This window comes from Hemitrygon akajei, chromosome 7 (genome assembly GCF_048418815.1).
Source record: "Hemitrygon akajei chromosome 7, sHemAka1.3, whole genome shotgun sequence".
Taxonomy (NCBI): domain Eukaryota; kingdom Metazoa; phylum Chordata; class Chondrichthyes; order Myliobatiformes; family Dasyatidae; genus Hemitrygon; species Hemitrygon akajei.
In genome coordinates, this window is record NC_133130.1 from 59,702,080 (window position 1) to 59,719,806 (window position 17,727).

The following is a 17,727-nucleotide window of genomic DNA, read 5'->3' on the forward strand; positions in this document are numbered from 1 at the left end:
TTGTCTGAACTAAATTTCAACGAGAACTCTCAGACTGGAGATGGGAAGATGTTACTCACCTACAGCTTTATTTAAAACACTCTTAAATATTCTTGCAATTTTTAAAGGAAGATTTATTTTAATTATAGCTTTTACAATATCGACCAAGCACATAAAATCTTAAAACAATGCCTTTGGCTTGGCTGGAGGTAAAGCTCCACACTCAGCTTTCCTATTTTCTAATGTTGTTAAATGATTTTACTAGTTCAACAAGTCAGGAATTATGAAGAATTTGTAACTTTAAAGGTGATAGTCAATAATTTCAATGTAAATGAAGATTAAGGGGATATAACTATCAAAAGAACTGTATGAAGGCAGTCCATTATCTGCACTAAGTGTCTGTGCTGATTGTGTTCAATTGTAATCAATTAAAAGAACACGGAAAGGTACACTGGACGAATTCCTCCATCGATAACTATTAGGAACTACAGTTTTATAATACCGTAGTTATATTATTCCTGTTTTAATTATCTCTTTAATTTAAATACTCAATTTGTTACTCAGTTAAACGGTAGTTTGCTTATTATGCATTTTTAATACTTCCATGAAACTTCAGCTAATTGGAGCAGCCGTTAATTAGACCAAAATGTACTGGTCCTGATGTTTCCCAATTAACTAGAATCCACTAAATACAATAAACATTTTCCCAGCAACTCCAATGGCAAATTATTTCTATGAACCTTTTATTATTGATTAAGCAACAAATGAACCCTTGAAAAATACCTGTCCATAAACTGAAGAACGAAATCTTCAAATTCTGCTGTTGCTGAGCAAAGTTGCTTTTCTACCTAAAACAGAAAAGGGCACCAATATTATTTCAACAGAAATTATAGTATCAATGATTTTCTGATTTCAGTTAAATGAAAATGATGATGCCAATAATTGCCTTTTGCCTCCCAACCTCTTAATTTTCTGTCCAGGTTCTTCTGCATATAAAGAAGCTGACTTTTGCTGAGCTACAGATCCATGCAAGTAGCCCAGCCAAAAGAAAATTCATCAAACCAGAATTGTTAAGAGTAACAATAGTTTTTTTTAAACTTTAAAAGTCGTCTCAACCCAACTCACCCCTGACCTGTGAATTTCCATATACCATCACACACAAGAGAAAATTTGTAGATGCTGGAAATCCAAGCAATACACATAAAATGTTGGAAAAACTGAGCATAACTCAGCCTCAACAGAGCAAAGGGAAACACTTTTGCTTTCAAATCCTGACTGTCCTCTGTGTACTTTTATTTTTCCAGCATTAAAGTTGAACAAAGATAAATGTAAAATGTTGTCAGATAAAGACAACATCAAAGGAAAAGAATTAACTATGAAGACAGCTCTATAAAAAGCGGGTGTGAACACAATGGTTAGTTTCTTGGCTGAAAGAAACTATTAACTGCTTAAATGCTATAATGTCTATTGTTCATTGACTTTATCAGTACTTTTATTAAATTGCAATTTTAAAGGAGAAAGCTTGTTATTAAAATTTATTAAACAAACCTACCTCAGAGAGATCATTTCTCTCTTGCAAAATGGATGAACAGTCAACCAAAGGCACAAGAGTAGAAAACGTGGCTATAAACTGGAAGGTGATCTGCATGGAAATAAGGTATTATACAAGTTCAGTTTACAACATTGAAACCAAAATGCTATCCATGTATTAATATCATACTGAACATCTAGAACATTAATGAGATGAGAATATAGTATGTATGATACCCAATCGTCAATGAAAAATGTCAACAATTCATCATCCAGACCTGGTTAAAATAAAACCACCTTGGTAAATATGTAACTTTATATTTGTTTATCCACAAATCTAAGAACAAATTATAATATACCATGCATTTGCTAAAATCATTTGGATCCACCCCAGGTAGAGCTCTCATTAATAGAGGAAGCATATGCGTTGGGCCTTCTGGGAACCACCTGCCTCCCGATACCAAGCTGCGAGCAACTCCAATCACACAGCTCAGTGTCGCTGTAAGTTGGTGAGGCTCTGTTAAAGTCTGCAACGCAGGATAGGTTCTAAAAGGTAGGAAATAAATGGAGTATAGTTATTTAAATGCAGCATTTCAAAAATAACACAGATCTTGCAAGTTGTGAACAAATATAACACAAAGAAATAAAGTTGAGTTATCATAACTAAGCACAAAGATAAATTTCATCACATTTGAGTGTTTAAGCAAATTTCCATGATGGAACAGGTGACCACATGGTTCCTCGCATATATAGTTGTAAGAAAAAGTCTGTGAACCCTTTGCAATTACCTGTTTTTTGTCATTAATTATTCATAAAATGTCATCTGATCTTCATTCAAGTCACAATAATAGATAAACACAATCTGTCTAAACTAATAACACACTGACAATTGTACTTTTCATGTCTTTATTGAACTCATTGCTTAATCACGAATAAGCCCTTCTCAGGCTTTAAGCCAGGTAAGGGTATCGATTATAACCAGCTTTTCGATGATAAGCTCTGCCAAGTTCTTCAGGGATGAATAAAGAAGATGGTAGTTTGTCATTGAGATGTCAGTTATAATCGATACCTTTACCCAGCTTGAAGCCCAAAAAGAATTTATTCATCATATAAGCCGGGAAAGCACTAGATCCTTTTACACATTGTTTAATCATTCACGGTACAGGTTGGAAAAAGTTTGTAAGCCTTTGTATTTACTAACTGGTAGAACTTCCTTTAGCAGCAATACCCTCCACCAAACATTTCCTATAGCTACTGACCAGACTTGCACAATGGTAAGGACATGTTTTAGACCATTCCTCCACAAAAAAAACTGTTTTAGTTCATCAATATTTCTGGGATACCTTGCATGAACAGCCCTCTTCAGGTCATGTCACAGCATCTCAATTGGGTTAAGATCTAGATTCTGACTTGGCCATCACAAAACACAGACTTTCTTCTATTGATGGTTTACTCTGAGTTTTTTTGGAGGGCAGTGGTTTCCTCCATAGTGCCCTTCCATGAAGACCATTCTTGTTCAGTGTTTTCCTTGTAGTGGACACATGAACAGAGACTTTAGCAGGTTTAAAGATTTCTGCAGGTCTTTTGTTGTTACCCTTTCTCACCTCCTTCAGCTTTGCATGTTGTGCCCTTGGTGCAATCTTTGCAGGACGCCCACTCCTAGCGATATTAGCAACAGTACTGAATTTCCTCCATTTGTAGCCAATTTCTCTTACTGTGGACTGATTAACACGCAGATCTTTGGAAATGCTTTTGTAGCCTTTTCCAGCTTCATACATCTCTACAATTCTTCTAAGACCCTCAGAAAGTTGTTTTGATCAAGGCATGGTGCACATAAACACACCTTCCTGGAGAAGAGCAGGCTCTGTCAGTAACTTGACTTTGTGGAGTCTTTTTCTTTTAAAACAGGGTAGAGCACCACTAACCCACAACTCCAATCTCATCTCATTGACTGGAATACCTGACTCCAAATAGCTTTTGTAGAAGACATTGCCCTAGAGGTTCACATACCTTGAACCTAGACTGTGATTGTTTAAATTAGTGGTCGCCAACCATCGATCGTGATCGACTGGTCAATCTTTGAGACTTTCCCAGTAGATCCCGAAAAAAAAAGAAAAATAAATACACAAATACTGTTGAGAGATTGTTTCCGGGTTGCGGGGTTTTAGTTCCGTTCTTTCTGCCCAGTGCACATGCGCATAGCTCCCCCGCGCTACAGAGTGTACTTCAGTGGTCCCCAACAACCGGGCCGCGAGGAAACAATATGAGTCAGTTGTACCTTTCCTCATTCCCTGTCACGGCCACTGTTGAACATGAACTCACGCGAGGTCATCAGTCGCCTAAACGCAGTGATACCCTTGCGCCAGTGTTCGCCTCACGCGGCCGGTGAGAACCACCAATGCTACTGGCCTGGAGCGCGGACAGATGGGCGCCGCCTCTAAACCTGTTTAGCACACCGAATGTTCGTGGGGAACCCAGTGCTAAAATATTCGCAGACGACCTAATTCAGGCTCAAGGTTTCGTAAGTAGCAGAGCAGCTACCTCGTTGTGATCTACTGAAAGTCATCCCTCGAGCCACACTTTTATAGGCCGATAGTTCCTATAAGGGGGGCAGGCGCAGGCCTGTCACACTCCTCGCTTGGTTTGTCACTCTCTCTGGACTGCGACCGCCGCGGCCCCGGCACAGGGACCTCCGATCCTGACCCTGTCCTCTCACCCCACCCACGACCAGCTGCACCTGGCCAAGGCATCTGATGGCGGGTGGGTGGGAGGCTGGAGTTCGAGCCTGGAGGCTGTCTAATGAGGCAATGAAGCCCTCAAAACTGCTTTGGTACCCTGAGTCCAAGCACCCTGCACTTAAAGACGAACCCGCTGAGTTTTCTCAGTGGAAAAAAGTGAGCAGTGCGGGAGAGCAGCTAAATGCCGAGAGCCGCAAAACCTAAACGGCGGAATAGACTAGACATAAGGAACCTGCTTCAAGTATCGCTGTATTCCCGTTGTGTTTAACACCCCCCTGCCCCCCATTGGCCAGTCCACAAGAATATTGTCAATATTAAACCAGTCAACGGTGCAAAAAAACGGTGGATACCCCTGGTGTTTATGCATTATTTCTACTTCCGGGTTGTGGGGTTTTACTTCCAGTCTTTCCTGCCTCAGTGCACATGCCTGTGACTAATCAATCTGGGGTCGATCTCGCCTTTCACTGACGCTGAGGTAGGGGATCTTGAGCTTAAAAAGGTTGGTGACCACTAGTTTAAATGATGTACTCAGTATTGACGTGAAGTAGTGCAATTGTTTGTGTTATTAGTTCAGGCAGATTGTATTTGTTTATTATTGTGACTTACATGAAACTCAGACCACATTTTATGAATAAGCGATGCAGAAAACCAGGTAATTGCAAAGGTTTCACAAACTTTTTCTTGCAACTGTAACAATTTATATAACTGTCTGAAGCCAGTGTTGCAGGCTTAGATTTTTCTTTAAATATTCTCCTTTAATGACCATTTGCAGTATGGCACACCATTCAGTGCACCACACACTGATGTAATGCTTTCAAGATTTTTGAAGACACATTAAAAATGGCTGATTAAACACAACCATGTACTAATTCTAAAAATTATTTACTGAAAAACAAATGAACAGTTACAACTGGACACTCTCAATTCAATTAATGCAACTTGTCAGTTTAGTAACACAAAATAATGAATAGACTACACTTCTCATTAGTGGGCTTTATTTCTGGACAAATAATTTGCTACCATCGTCCCACAACCTAATCTTTAAATTTCACGAAAGCTTTCCCTACAACTTACTGTTTAAAACTTGCCTGCGAGTGAAAGATCCCATCTCTTTCATAGGCCTTTCCTCCTCAAATTATGTGAGACAAGTACTAGAGCATAGGTTTAGGGTGAAAGGTGAAATACTTAAGGGAAATCTGAGGGGTAACTTCTTCACTCAGAATGCCTGGGTGCAGGTAGAAGGGACTAGAAGACCAAATTGGCACAAACTACCGTAGATGTCGGATTATAAGCCGCTACTTTTTTCCCACATTTTGAACAGCTTTGAACACTGCGGCCTTTACTATGGTGCGGCTAATGCATGGTTTTTTTTCATGCCGCCAAAAACATTTTGCCTCGTAACAGTAGACCAATAAAATTGATGAGTAGTTCACAGAGGTCCAATGAAATTGTACGATAAATCAAGCGCACTTTCACAATTAAATTATTGTAAATCAGTCATTTGTACTCACCCTCATCAACATGGAAAACACTCGAAGAAAAGCATTGTGCTGCCTTTATGGCAGTTATTTAGTTTATAATATTTTTGCTTAGTAATTCATTTGTTAGTATTTTCTAGTTAAAGTTAGAAGTACTACATCCCGGGATACTATGACGTCACATCCGGTTTCGCCGCGTCTTGTGGGAAATACCGGTTTGTGATAAACGGGAAGGTGGGGGCATTAGACCCGCGCGAGAATGCTGCTTTTAAGTTAAAGGCGATCAATAACTTTTCCTGGTAGGCTGCAGTATATATTTTTTTACCAGTCGTTAGGAGATATTGGAATGTATACGCAACGTAATTTGTGTGTTACCGATACGTATGTATATTTAAAAGTAGCCGTGTTACAGGCACGGTTCGAAAAAAAGCATTTGCAATATGTATTTGTTTATGTTACCATATGGATTTAATTAAAAGTTTAAAAATCCTCACGTGTAATATCTTTCTGTGTAAATATCTCATATTACAACGTGGGACACCTGCGGCCTAAAATCCGGTGCGGCTTGTACAAGTACAAAATTGATTTTCTTTCTAAAATTAGAGCCAGCGGCTTTTAATCAGGTGCGCTCTGTAGTGCGAAATCTACGGTAGATGGGCCGAAGACAGTTTCTGTGCTGTAGTACTCTATCACTATGCTCACAACCAGGCAACAGCAATTTTGCCAAAATACAGCAATCTGTTTTTAAAGCATAAAATTTAACTACATTCCAAAGTTATTCTATTTACCCCCTAAGATAGTTAGACCAGATTTCAAAAAACACTCATGACAGCATCACTTTACTAATTTCCCCAAATGTTATACATTTAACAAAGCCAACAGTAGGAACTAAACATGAAAACCCCAAGCTATTACTTACTTTTCAAGCACTGGGGGGATGACAAGCTCTGGTCGCATCAGAGCAAGATTTTGAAGAGCCTGAGCAGCCTCAAGACTTCCAATTTTACTGAACATAGCAAGCACTACAGGCTGTTTAATGCTTTCCACAAAATCAGTAATGTCTTGTTCTGTCAGTTTGTGGCTGTCTGGTACAGTGTTTAACCATGTTGTCTTTTTATACCGTTCTCTGTGTAGTCTTCTAACAACACTGGTAGGTAGACGTTGTATCAACTTCATCAGTTTCATCTGTTACAAAAAAGGAGCTCATTAATGACCCACAACTGTGGGAAGGATATGATATAGGAGAAAGAGGGCAGGACAGGGGAAAGAGTAATGGAGTGGGAAGGGGGAAAAGGAGGAAATACAAGAGGAAAAAGGAAATACAAGGAAATACTATACCAAAAAAGTTTTGATTAAAAATATCCATTGAACTCAAAAATATATCTTTCATTGGGTCACCCAAAAAAATTTAATTAACAAATTGCAATGATGAATACAACCTGGAACTTTATGAACAGAGTTAATGCACATAATGCATTGAATAGCAATTGAATACAAGTCTATCCCAATATATAATACACAATGAATGTCATTGACTTGTGTAACTCAGTTCCATTTTAATTTCTGTATTTTGCCCCTTATAAAGTCCTAATACTCGAACATTATAAAGAAGAATTTATAATGTTCTTGAATATTACATATAAGTATTAAAAGAACACTGGGAAAATGAGAAAATGAAAGAGCAATTGTTAATTCTGAAACAGAGCTTGTACTTCCAATACCAGCAAAAACAAGTGAAATCTCCTACTTACTGCGCTGAAACTTCATAATTATTGTATCAAAGCTAAACAATTGTGATATGCTATTTAGAATTTAGTTGATCACAGAGGTACAAAACACCAGAAAAACTAAAAATAAAAGATAAATTAATCTAATTTTCAGAGAATGCCAGAATTTCTTGAAATTAATCTACATCAATAAACCTTTTAATCATGGCCTCCTAATATTTTGCTTTTAAGGAAAAGGATAGAATGAAATAAATGAAACCTGGACAAACATTTGTTACAGTAACCGTCCCTAACTTTCAAGATTTAGGAACAATTAGTAAAATATGTTTTATTTCCTCAGCTTCATTTGTCAAATAACTAGTTCTGGAATACAAGCCTGCACCATTATAACTTAGCAGGGAACATTGCCTCTCCCCATATCCAGTACAAGCAGCTGTACTGAATAATCATGTAGAATAAATCAATTTGGGTGATGAATGGCTTCTATAACAGTGGAGACATCAGCTCCTCTGTCAGAGCATGCTTGTCATTTCCACTGGTGTTGTGCTGCACTGTTATCAAGCCTGAATCTTCATGAAGCTTCATCGTTAGATGGTTGTTTAAGTGCCCAGAGCTACTAATGACTGCAGAATCAATCTATTAACTGTGACCTACACTGCTTCTGCTGTTAAATCTACATCTCATCCTATGCTGCATCTTCACCAGGTTGGCAAATCATTTTGAAGCAGAATTCATGCTGTTCCAATTTCCTTGCCACTCTTCATTAAACCGATAATTTAGAAACATTAAGTCAGCGCATGCAGAGAAATGCTGATATTAAGAATCTGTTGAAACTGCTTGCAGAAGCACAAACTGCAAATTTGGAACTAGGACCATGGAGTTAAGGTGGCAGGAGAGATACCAAAAAAAAAGCACAAATTATTTTCCAAACTCCAAAAGTAGAAAAACTGACTGAAGTTTAGTGTTATTTGATTTACAAGCAATGATCTTACAGGAAAATACCCCAAAATTTAACAGCAGTCTGAAAGATTAAATTTAAAGATGTAAACAAAGCTATGAATAACTTAACCAGATAGAAAAGTCAGGTTTTTCCAAATTCCTAGTTACATCCAAGGCATCTATTTTTATTTTGTATACTAAAAAAGCCTACAAGGAATATAAACCTAAAGGCGACTCTGTTATGCTCCATGTATTCGTCAGGGCATTCAATACCAAATAATTACAGGCATGGGGCAACATAAATATATCTGTTACATGACTGCAACAATGACTTTTACTAACTGGTTAATGTTCAATTACAAAACAGAAGTACACATATTAATGCAGGCAATGCTGTCTACTGCTTCTGAAAACAGACATTTGTATCAGAATTAGTTTCAATATCTTAAAAAAAATTAAAATTTCACATTTTCTATACCTAGTATGCAAATTATTGGTATTTGAAGAGGAAAGAGTTTTAATGCAGAATGTTTAAATGTTAATTATGTAGCAACGAAGTCTTGAACAGTAATTAGACTTCATCTATAGTGCTTCAAGCTCTTTTTACCTTATTGCATAAAAAAGAGTCAGGAAAGTTCTCTTCCTATTACCAGTTATAGCATTTCAGTGATTGCAACATATCCTCTGAGTCATGTATCAGAAATAGTTTCCTCATTTACTATGAGCTGGGTGGTACAAGCTGTCCAGAACATTCATTCAAATCAACAAACAACTGAACAGACAACATCTTGCCATCCATGATTGAAGTGTTTTTTTTAAAAAAAATAACAGATGGTACTAAAAATAAAAATGTACTTACCAACCATCTCCCATTATTAGATGGATGATAGAAAGATTCAATACTGTTAAAAAGCCCATTCAGATGCTTCTGTGCAAGCTTACTAGGACCCCCCTATGAAATTAAAATTTTAGATGTTATTTTGAACGTACATTGATGTCATCAAAATAAAAATTGAAATAGAAATCATTTGCAGATAAATATTTCTCACGATATTGTTCGCTTCTTCTATCCTATGGGTCAGCCCCATCTTACAAATGCCAGACTTATGTACAGCCCATACATATGAACAAGTTGTGGGAGTTTGGCAGTATAGATTTGTCAGCTGCTACAAGCATTTTCTGCCATGTTGGAGCTTGGCTTATAGCCACATTTCTAACTTGTGAACTATTTGGGTTACAGAGAGCTCTCAGGAATAGAACTCTATTATAACGTAGAGAGGACTTTTATTGTTGTAACAGAGAGGTTGTTTTTTGTCATTTATTTTTTTTATTGAAGTTTATCATCAAACATTTCCACAAGATGTATTTCAGATACTGTACATAAGTCAGTGCTTCCAGAATCTTATTATTTATAAAAAATAAGTATTACCTAATTACTCTAAATGCTGGAGGAACTCAGCAGGTCAAGCAGCATCCAAGGAAATGAACATACAGTCAACATTTCAGGCTGTGAATCTTCTGCCTGAAACGTCTGTTTGTTCACTTCCATGGATGCTGCCTGACCTGCTGAGTTCTTAAAGCATTTTGTCTGTGTTGTTTTAGATTTCCAGCATCTGCAGAATTTCTTCTGCAGTACTCAATTACTCTATTTTTTTTCGCGATCTGTTTCTAGTACTAGAATCTCTAATTACTGGCTTCTTTGCCAAGAGGGGGAAAAAAAATGAACAGGAATAACCCCTCTCTACCACCCAATTTTACACACATACTGATAACTTCCTACACTAAAACATTCAACACACCATGTTCTTGCAACTCCAATAGATTAACCCTATCAATCTTATTCTCTTTCCCCCATAATCTCACAATTTATTCCTCTCACGCCAACTCCTTCAACTCTTCACCTCTTACTTTGACTATGGAGTTATTTACAATAGCAATTAACCTCATCAGTGCTACACACAAAATGGTAAAGGAACTCAGTAGATCAAGCAGTACCTATAAAGGGAAATAAACAAATCACTTTTCAGGCCAAGACCCTTCATCAGATTTGAAAAAATTGGTTTTGTCAACATTATTTTTTCAAATGGTATAGAGCAGTGCATTTTGAATTTGATACATAAATTTCAAGGGAATTTCTAGATAGTCTTCACGCTCTTTTATTTCATGCAATTACTGCAGTAGCTTATTAAAACCTAACCTATTCTTGAAATCACTGGTTATTGTGGGACATCATAAACCCACCAACAAACATACTCACCACCTGTGCCATTAAAGATAAAATACAATGTTGGAAATCCTAGCTTTGTATAATTAACAAATACTTCTACTGACAAATGCATTCTCCGTCAACTGATTTTTTATATTTCAGTTCAATAATCAATAACATTGAGTATTTAGAATTTAAATAACATATTTTAGCACAAGAATAAATTTAGATACAAATTTGTTCACTCATATTTACCGTAAGATAAATAAATAACACATCCTCTGAATAGCCTAGTGAGATCTACAATTAACAACTAACCAGCATGGATGTGATCCAAACCACCACATGGCCTATTTCATATGCATTTGATAAATATTTGGAAGTTGACACTTGACTGCTTCCTACTGGCAGATTTAAACTTCTCAGAAATCTGGTAAAAATCTGTAAAATAAGAGATAATCAGTAACCAATGCCATATGAAACACATAATTTCACCTTAATGAGTTTTAGCTAGGACACAAAAACATCAAATTATCAACCGTTATATAAAAAAAAGTGTAATACTTTTCTTCTGCTATTTTGAATAACTGATAAAGAAACATACAAACAAAAATCACAATTGATATTTATGGTGTTTTGAAGCAAACACCATTTTAATGGTCTGAATTATGCAGCCAGCAATGACAAGGCTCCAACTAGTGTCTACCATAATAACTAATGAAACAGAAGGCAATTATGCAGCAAAGATTTAACCTGAAAATCCCAGAAATGTTCCCAATTCATTACAAATCTGCAGATTGCACGTTAATAAAAAATCAATAAGGAAGATCAACATGGAAGCCAGTCTTGCCTGCCAAGATTTTGTAACAGGTTGGAAGAAGGCTGACAAATGCTTTCCTCATACAAGATTTTAATAGAGGAGAATCAGTGCAAGACAACTTAGATTGCAGTTAATTATCTGTTCTTAAAAAGTAAAATCTTACCAATAAATTACTTATTTAGAAATACTTTAAAACTCCTAAATTCCATTAACTTGTAAAAATTTTCCTCAAATCATTTCCACATAGACAATATTACAAACAATCTAATGGAAGAAATCAGCAAGTCAAGCATTTTCTGCAGAAGGGAAGGAAATGCTGTGTTTCAGGCTGAAACCCTGCAAAAAGATGAAGAGTGAAAAGAGAAGGTAGCTAGTATTAAGAAGAATTGGGAATGGTGACACCGAGACAAGTGTTTGTTAGATCAGGCAAATGGAGCCAGGTGAGAGGAGGGGAAGGTGAGGGTAGAGTCACCTCGGAGGGTGATGAAGCAAGAACACAAAAGCTACCTCTGCTTGAATTTGTTAAGTAAAAAAGGCAATAAGAGGATTCTTTAAGGAAGGAGTTTGCAGGTGGAATCAGAAAAGTGTGGTGGAAATCTAATGGGTAAAATGTAAGGGCAGTAAATGGATGAAACCAGGATCTGTAGGTGGGGATCGGTTAACAGACAAAAATGGAGGACCGGAGCAAACAAAAAAGGAAGGGGTGAAGTAGGAGGTAAGGGTTATCTGGAACTAAAAATGGTTCATACCATTAGGTTGCAGATTTTCCAGCTGGAATCTGAGGCATTGTTCCTCATTTGCATTAGGCCTCACCAGACATTGGAGAAGGCCTAGGCTGGTGTGGGAAAGGGGTACTGAACTGGCATGCAACCATGAATTGCCATTGTGGACAGACTGTAGGTGTTCTATAAATCTGTTACCTAGTCTGTGCTTGCTTTCGCTGGCATAGAGGCCATATCATCAGGAGCACTAAATGCAGTAAACAAGATCGGATAAGGTGCATGCAAATCTTTGCCAAATCTGGGAAGAATACTTAGATCTGGAGGAGGTGAAAGAACAGCATTGCAAGGAAAGATCCAGAGATCAGAGAAGAATGAGCGAAGCAGGGAGTCACAGAAGAAGTGATCCTTGTGGAAGGCAGAAAGAAGTGGGTAGAAGATGTGGCTAGCAGTAGAATCTCACTACAGCTGGCGAAGATAACAAAGGATGATATGCTGGGTGCAGAGGCTGGTTGGGTGATAGGTGAGAAGTAGAGGAACTCGAACTCTCCACAATTCGGCTCACTGAGTTCCTTCCAGCTGAGTGCTTACTGTTCCTTATTCCAATATCTGAGATCACCTGTGCTTCCTGTACAATATCTTGTTTATTTGAACTTTGATTAAATTTTCTGAAGGTTTTAAGAAACAGCTCATTACTGCAATAAAGGTCACTTTGCTAATTGTCTTTGTCAGCTCCTTGCTCAAGCCCTGCAAACTATTTTGCCTCAAAAACCAATCCATTTCCTAAATTTAATAAACTTAAGCATAGTTTGTCTTTAAAGGTTAAAGCTGGTGGTTTGATTCAACTGTCACTACATTTTATCCTGAATTTGCAGGTATAGTAACTGGAACCATCCCTCGTAACACCACTGTTTCAGCTGCACAAAATAATGTCCAACAGTAAGCCACAGGAAAACCCTGAAGATTTTTATTCAATTTTTCACTGAGGTTTTTGCCAAAAGTACATATGCAGTTTTTACAATCACATTGCCTGCCAGTACCTCACCAAGGCAGTGACTCAAAACTGAAAAACCACAAACAGCTCATCACCACACTTTAAAATAAGAATGCAAGTTACCTTTGGAATGTATTCATCCCAATCAATGTACCCAATGTTCTCTGTAGCCAAACGAGCAAACAGGTTTACCAAGTTCTGTCAATATAACAAACATTTTTGCTTAGGATTTAATGCATTAATCTATGACATCAATTCAATTCAGAATTACTGGATTACTAGAAAATTACAAATACATTTGTACTCTAGAACCCACTTAAAAATAATGGGCACCAAGCTAAAGAAGGAAAAAATAGGAGGTGCGAACAAAAATTATGATAAAAACTGGGTATTCATCAAGCTTTAAAGGGATGAATGAGACTTCCCCTCTGCCAGCTGATTCCTAAATGGACATTGAACCCATGAACACTACCTCACTTTCTTAAATATATATTATTTGTTTATTTTTAACACAATTTTTAATCTATTCAACATCCGTATACTGTAATTGGTTTTATTATTATTATTTTTCTTCTTCTATATTATGTATTGCTGCTGCTAAGTTAACAAATTTCATGACACATGCCAGTGATAATAAACCTGATTCTGATTAGTATCCTCATTCAGAGAACGGAGCAGGTGGAATTATAATGTCAGAAGGATTATAAAATAAAACAAAAAGCTGAAAGAATGCAGATTTCCTAGTGCTTTTTTAAAAAATCGGTCTACAAAATGCTGTATTTATTGAGAGGATGGTATGATGAATAATATTAATAAAATTGAGAATTTTGAATTCTGAAGCTGTCAAGTGCCAGGGACCAATGTACATTGGCAAAGACTCTATGTGCCTTGAAGATGATGTGATACAGGCCAAAAAAAATTTAGGCGATCAAGATTATGGTGAATGGTAAATGGGAAATGAAATTGGTTTATTACTGTTACATGTACCAAGATACAGTGAAAAGCTTCTCTTGCATATTGTTCATACATATCATTTCATTACACAGTACACTGAGATAGAATAAGGTAAACCTGCAGAATAAAATGTAAAAGCAACAGAGAAAATGTAGTGCAGGTAGACAAAATAGTGCAAAATGATAATGAGGTAGACCGTGAGGTTAAGAGTCTATCTTATCACACTTAGGAACCATTCAATAGCCTTAACAGTGGGATAAAAGCTGTCCTAGAGCCCGGTGGGGAAAAGAGAGAATGACCAGGGTGAATGGTTCTCTGATTATGCTGCTGCTTTACTGAGGCACCATGTACAGGCAGTCAATGGAGGGGCCTAGTTTCCATGAGATGCTGAACTGTGTCCACAACTCTGCAGTTTCTTGCAGTCACAGGCAGAGCAGCTGCCAATACCAAGCAGCAATGCATCCAGTCAGGATGTTTTCTAAGGTGCATTGAAAAAAATGATTAAGAGTCAACAGAGATATGCCGAATTTCTTTAGACCCTACAGGAAGTAGAAGTGTTGATGGGCTTTCTTTTCTATGGCCATCTACATGGTTGGACCAAGACATGCTTTTGGTGATGCTCCCTCCTAGGAATTTGAAGTTCTCAAACCTCACAAGCTCAATACCATTGATGGAAACAGAAGCATGTGCACCACCTCCTTCCTGAAGTCAATGACCAGCTCATTTGTCTTGATGACACTGAGGGAAAGGTTACTGCCGTAACACCATGTACTAAGCCGTCTGTCTTCTCTCCGTACACTTACTAATTCCCTTCTATTCAAGCCATGCAGAGTATTTCAAGCTAATTGGGAATGGTCATGCTATGCCAGTGAGACTGCCTGATCATTTTGTAGCCCATTATAGTGCGTAAGCCTCAAAATAATGGAAGACTGGTCTGGGATTCGCTTTTGGATCTGTATTGTCTCTTGAGCTCTCTGATGGCTTTACAAAGGTCATGCTGCAATTTCTTATAAAGGTCAAGGTCACAGGATTTGAATGCTGCAGTGCTAGGCTAAAGAAGGGAGTGGATCCCCCGGTTCAGCCATGATCTCCAGTTTGGGAACACCTGGATCGTCTTTTTTGGTACACCGTCCTCAAGACACTAGGAGATAAAGCCCATGATGGTGGTGACACTCTCAGCTGGCAGCTGAGGCTGTGAACAAAGACCAATCTACTGACTCAGTTGCTGCCAACCTCACCTATTTCCTCAGAGCAGCATTGTACAACTTTCTGTATTGGATCCTCCCATTTAAATTTGTATGCAGAAAGGAGCACAGCATGGTGGTAAGATTTACCAAAGGTGGACAAGGATGACTTAGTAGGCATCTCTGATCATTGTATAGCAATGGCCAAGAGTGTTTAGATCCCTGATGGGACAGGTGGCGTGCTGGTAGTATTTTGGTAACACACTTTTTAAATTGGCCTATTTAAAGTCACCAACAATGATAAAGAGGGTCTCAGGGTGTCCCATGTCAAGGCTGTTGTCCACAGAAAATAGTTCTGTAAGTCCAAGTTTCATGCCCTTTTGTGGTGGGAATTAGGAATTTATCCCAAGAGATCATGAAAATCATCTAGCATAAAGGTTACAAAGGCTTGGACAAGGCTTCAGCAACAAATATGAATTGAACAAAGTCTTAGAGGTAAAAGCATGCATTCCTTGTAATGGAGGATCGACAGATATAAGCTTGCTTTGGGATTCAGTGTAAACAGTAAGGCTCAGACCACAGCAGAGGTGTAACCAATTTCAGGCTGTTCCCTACTTATGAACACCCAACTTATAGATACCACTTCATAGCACAAGCTCCCATAACATTATTAAATTCAGAAGTCATACAATAGTACCATGAAAGCATAGTATTCAAAGTACTAATGTATGACTTATGAATTTAATATGTAGAATTCATACATACATAATCATTCCTATAAACATCAGAAGCAGTTTCCTCTTTCTTTACCTTTAATAATATTAATTATTTCTTATTAGCTTTGATGCCATTCATTATAATACTGTGGGAAACATAGCAAGTAAATTTTCTACATTTCTACTTACGGAAAAAATTAACTTCGGGATGACAAAAGATTAAAACTTGTTCATTACCCAGGACAACCTGTGCAGACTAATGAAAGTTGTGAAAAGCAGGTTGAAATTATGTGTAGGAGTATGTGACTAAGCCAAAATTGAATACTCAACATGCCGCAAAAATTGAAATGACTGAGTGGTGGAGAGTTAAAGCCAGGTATTGTCAGTAAGACCATTGATTCTAAGCAGCATTATCGATCTGAGTCAATTGGAAGAAGCGACTTACCCCTTCCCACTGTGGGAGATTCTGAACTGAGACATAGAGGCCCATAAATTCATCAAACCAAAGCCTGCAGAAATTAAATAAATATGATGCTAAATTCATTAATGAAAGCATATGATTAATAAGCAAAATAATCAAGGCTCTTCCACAAAATATATTGAGAATGTGAGAATCCATAGTGAATTAACTCCTGTCCTGCTGAATGAGGACTAGAGATAAATCAAAGTCTTTATATTTTAAAAAGTCTAGAGAATTTGGAACAATTGCATCAAAGTTAGAAAAGGAATTCAGTTGAATATATTAGCATCAAAATGATTTTAGTGATTTTCACTCCGGATACAAATTTTCTTCTTTGTAATGGAAAATTGTCAGCCTCCCATGAGTAATGACTAACTTTTCAAACACAGCAGGAGGCTACTCAGCCTATTAGGTTCATATCAGCTTTACATAGCTCTCCTGTTGAACCCGTCAATAATTTGATCAATCCTGTAGACCCACCTACATTAAAGAGTAAGTTTTAGTGAACAATTAATTAACCCACATCTCAGGGGGTTGAAGCACCCCAAAACCCATGCAGTTAAGAAGAGAACATGAAAACTTCTTACAGATCATATCCAAGGGCAGAGTCAAATCTACATCCCTGAAACTGAGAGCTGAAGTTTACTAAATGCCACTGCCACTGCAATGGCTCCCCAGGAGAGGGTGGAAGTGGAACATAAGCATTTATCCACACCATGTGCTTGCTTGCATCACCCTTTCTTTTCTATCCTGTTTTCATCCCCTTAAACTACTCTGCTTTAGCTACAAAAACTCTATAGCATCACACTGTGCACTAACATTTCCTCATGTTCTCCAAAGTAAATAGTTTATATTTAATGTCTCACTTATGTACTTAGATCTTACAACGATTCCGGATTCCGGAAAAGATCATCATGCTTTTCATCGTTAAATGTCATCATAATGATCATTGCTCTGTGTAAGCATTCAAAATGTTTCTAAATACCTCGTACTTGCACTTTCTTATCCTTCTTATCCTGCAATGATGCTTCACTCCCCAATGAGCTCAATGCCTTTTATGCATGCTTTGAAAGGCAGAATAAAACTGCACCTGTGTGAATCCACACAGCATCTGGGAACACTGTGATCTCTATCTCAGAGGCCATCAGAACATTTTTCAACAGTATGAACATTTGTAAGGCATCACACCCCAATGGTGCACCTGGCAAGGTACAGAAAATCTGTGCTGAACAACTCAATGAAGTATTCAAGAGTATCTTCAACCTCAGAACTTCAGTGGGAAG

The 17,727-nt window shown here is 37.6% G+C and overlaps 1 protein-coding gene across 3 annotated transcripts in view; it reads right to left on the bottom strand.

Moving 5' to 3' along the window:
- LOC140730482 (proteasome activator complex subunit 4-like) overlaps positions 1 to 17,727 on the bottom strand; it is a 123,984-nt gene that overhangs the window by 76,944 nt on the left and 29,313 nt on the right. For all 3 annotated transcript variants that reach the window (XM_073050964.1, XM_073050963.1, XM_073050965.1), the window contains 8 exons: positions 16,430 to 16,493; positions 13,254 to 13,328; positions 10,916 to 11,038; positions 9,251 to 9,343; positions 6,645 to 6,910; positions 1,869 to 2,055; positions 1,528 to 1,621; positions 763 to 823 (listed from right to left, as the gene is read on the bottom strand). In XM_073050964.1, the coding sequence (XP_072907065.1) occupies positions 763 to 823; positions 1,528 to 1,621; positions 1,869 to 2,055; positions 6,645 to 6,910; positions 9,251 to 9,343; positions 10,916 to 11,038; positions 13,254 to 13,328; positions 16,430 to 16,493 (963 nt within the window). The remainder of the gene's footprint in view (positions 1 to 762; positions 824 to 1,527; positions 1,622 to 1,868; positions 2,056 to 6,644; positions 6,911 to 9,250; positions 9,344 to 10,915; positions 11,039 to 13,253; positions 13,329 to 16,429; positions 16,494 to 17,727) is intronic.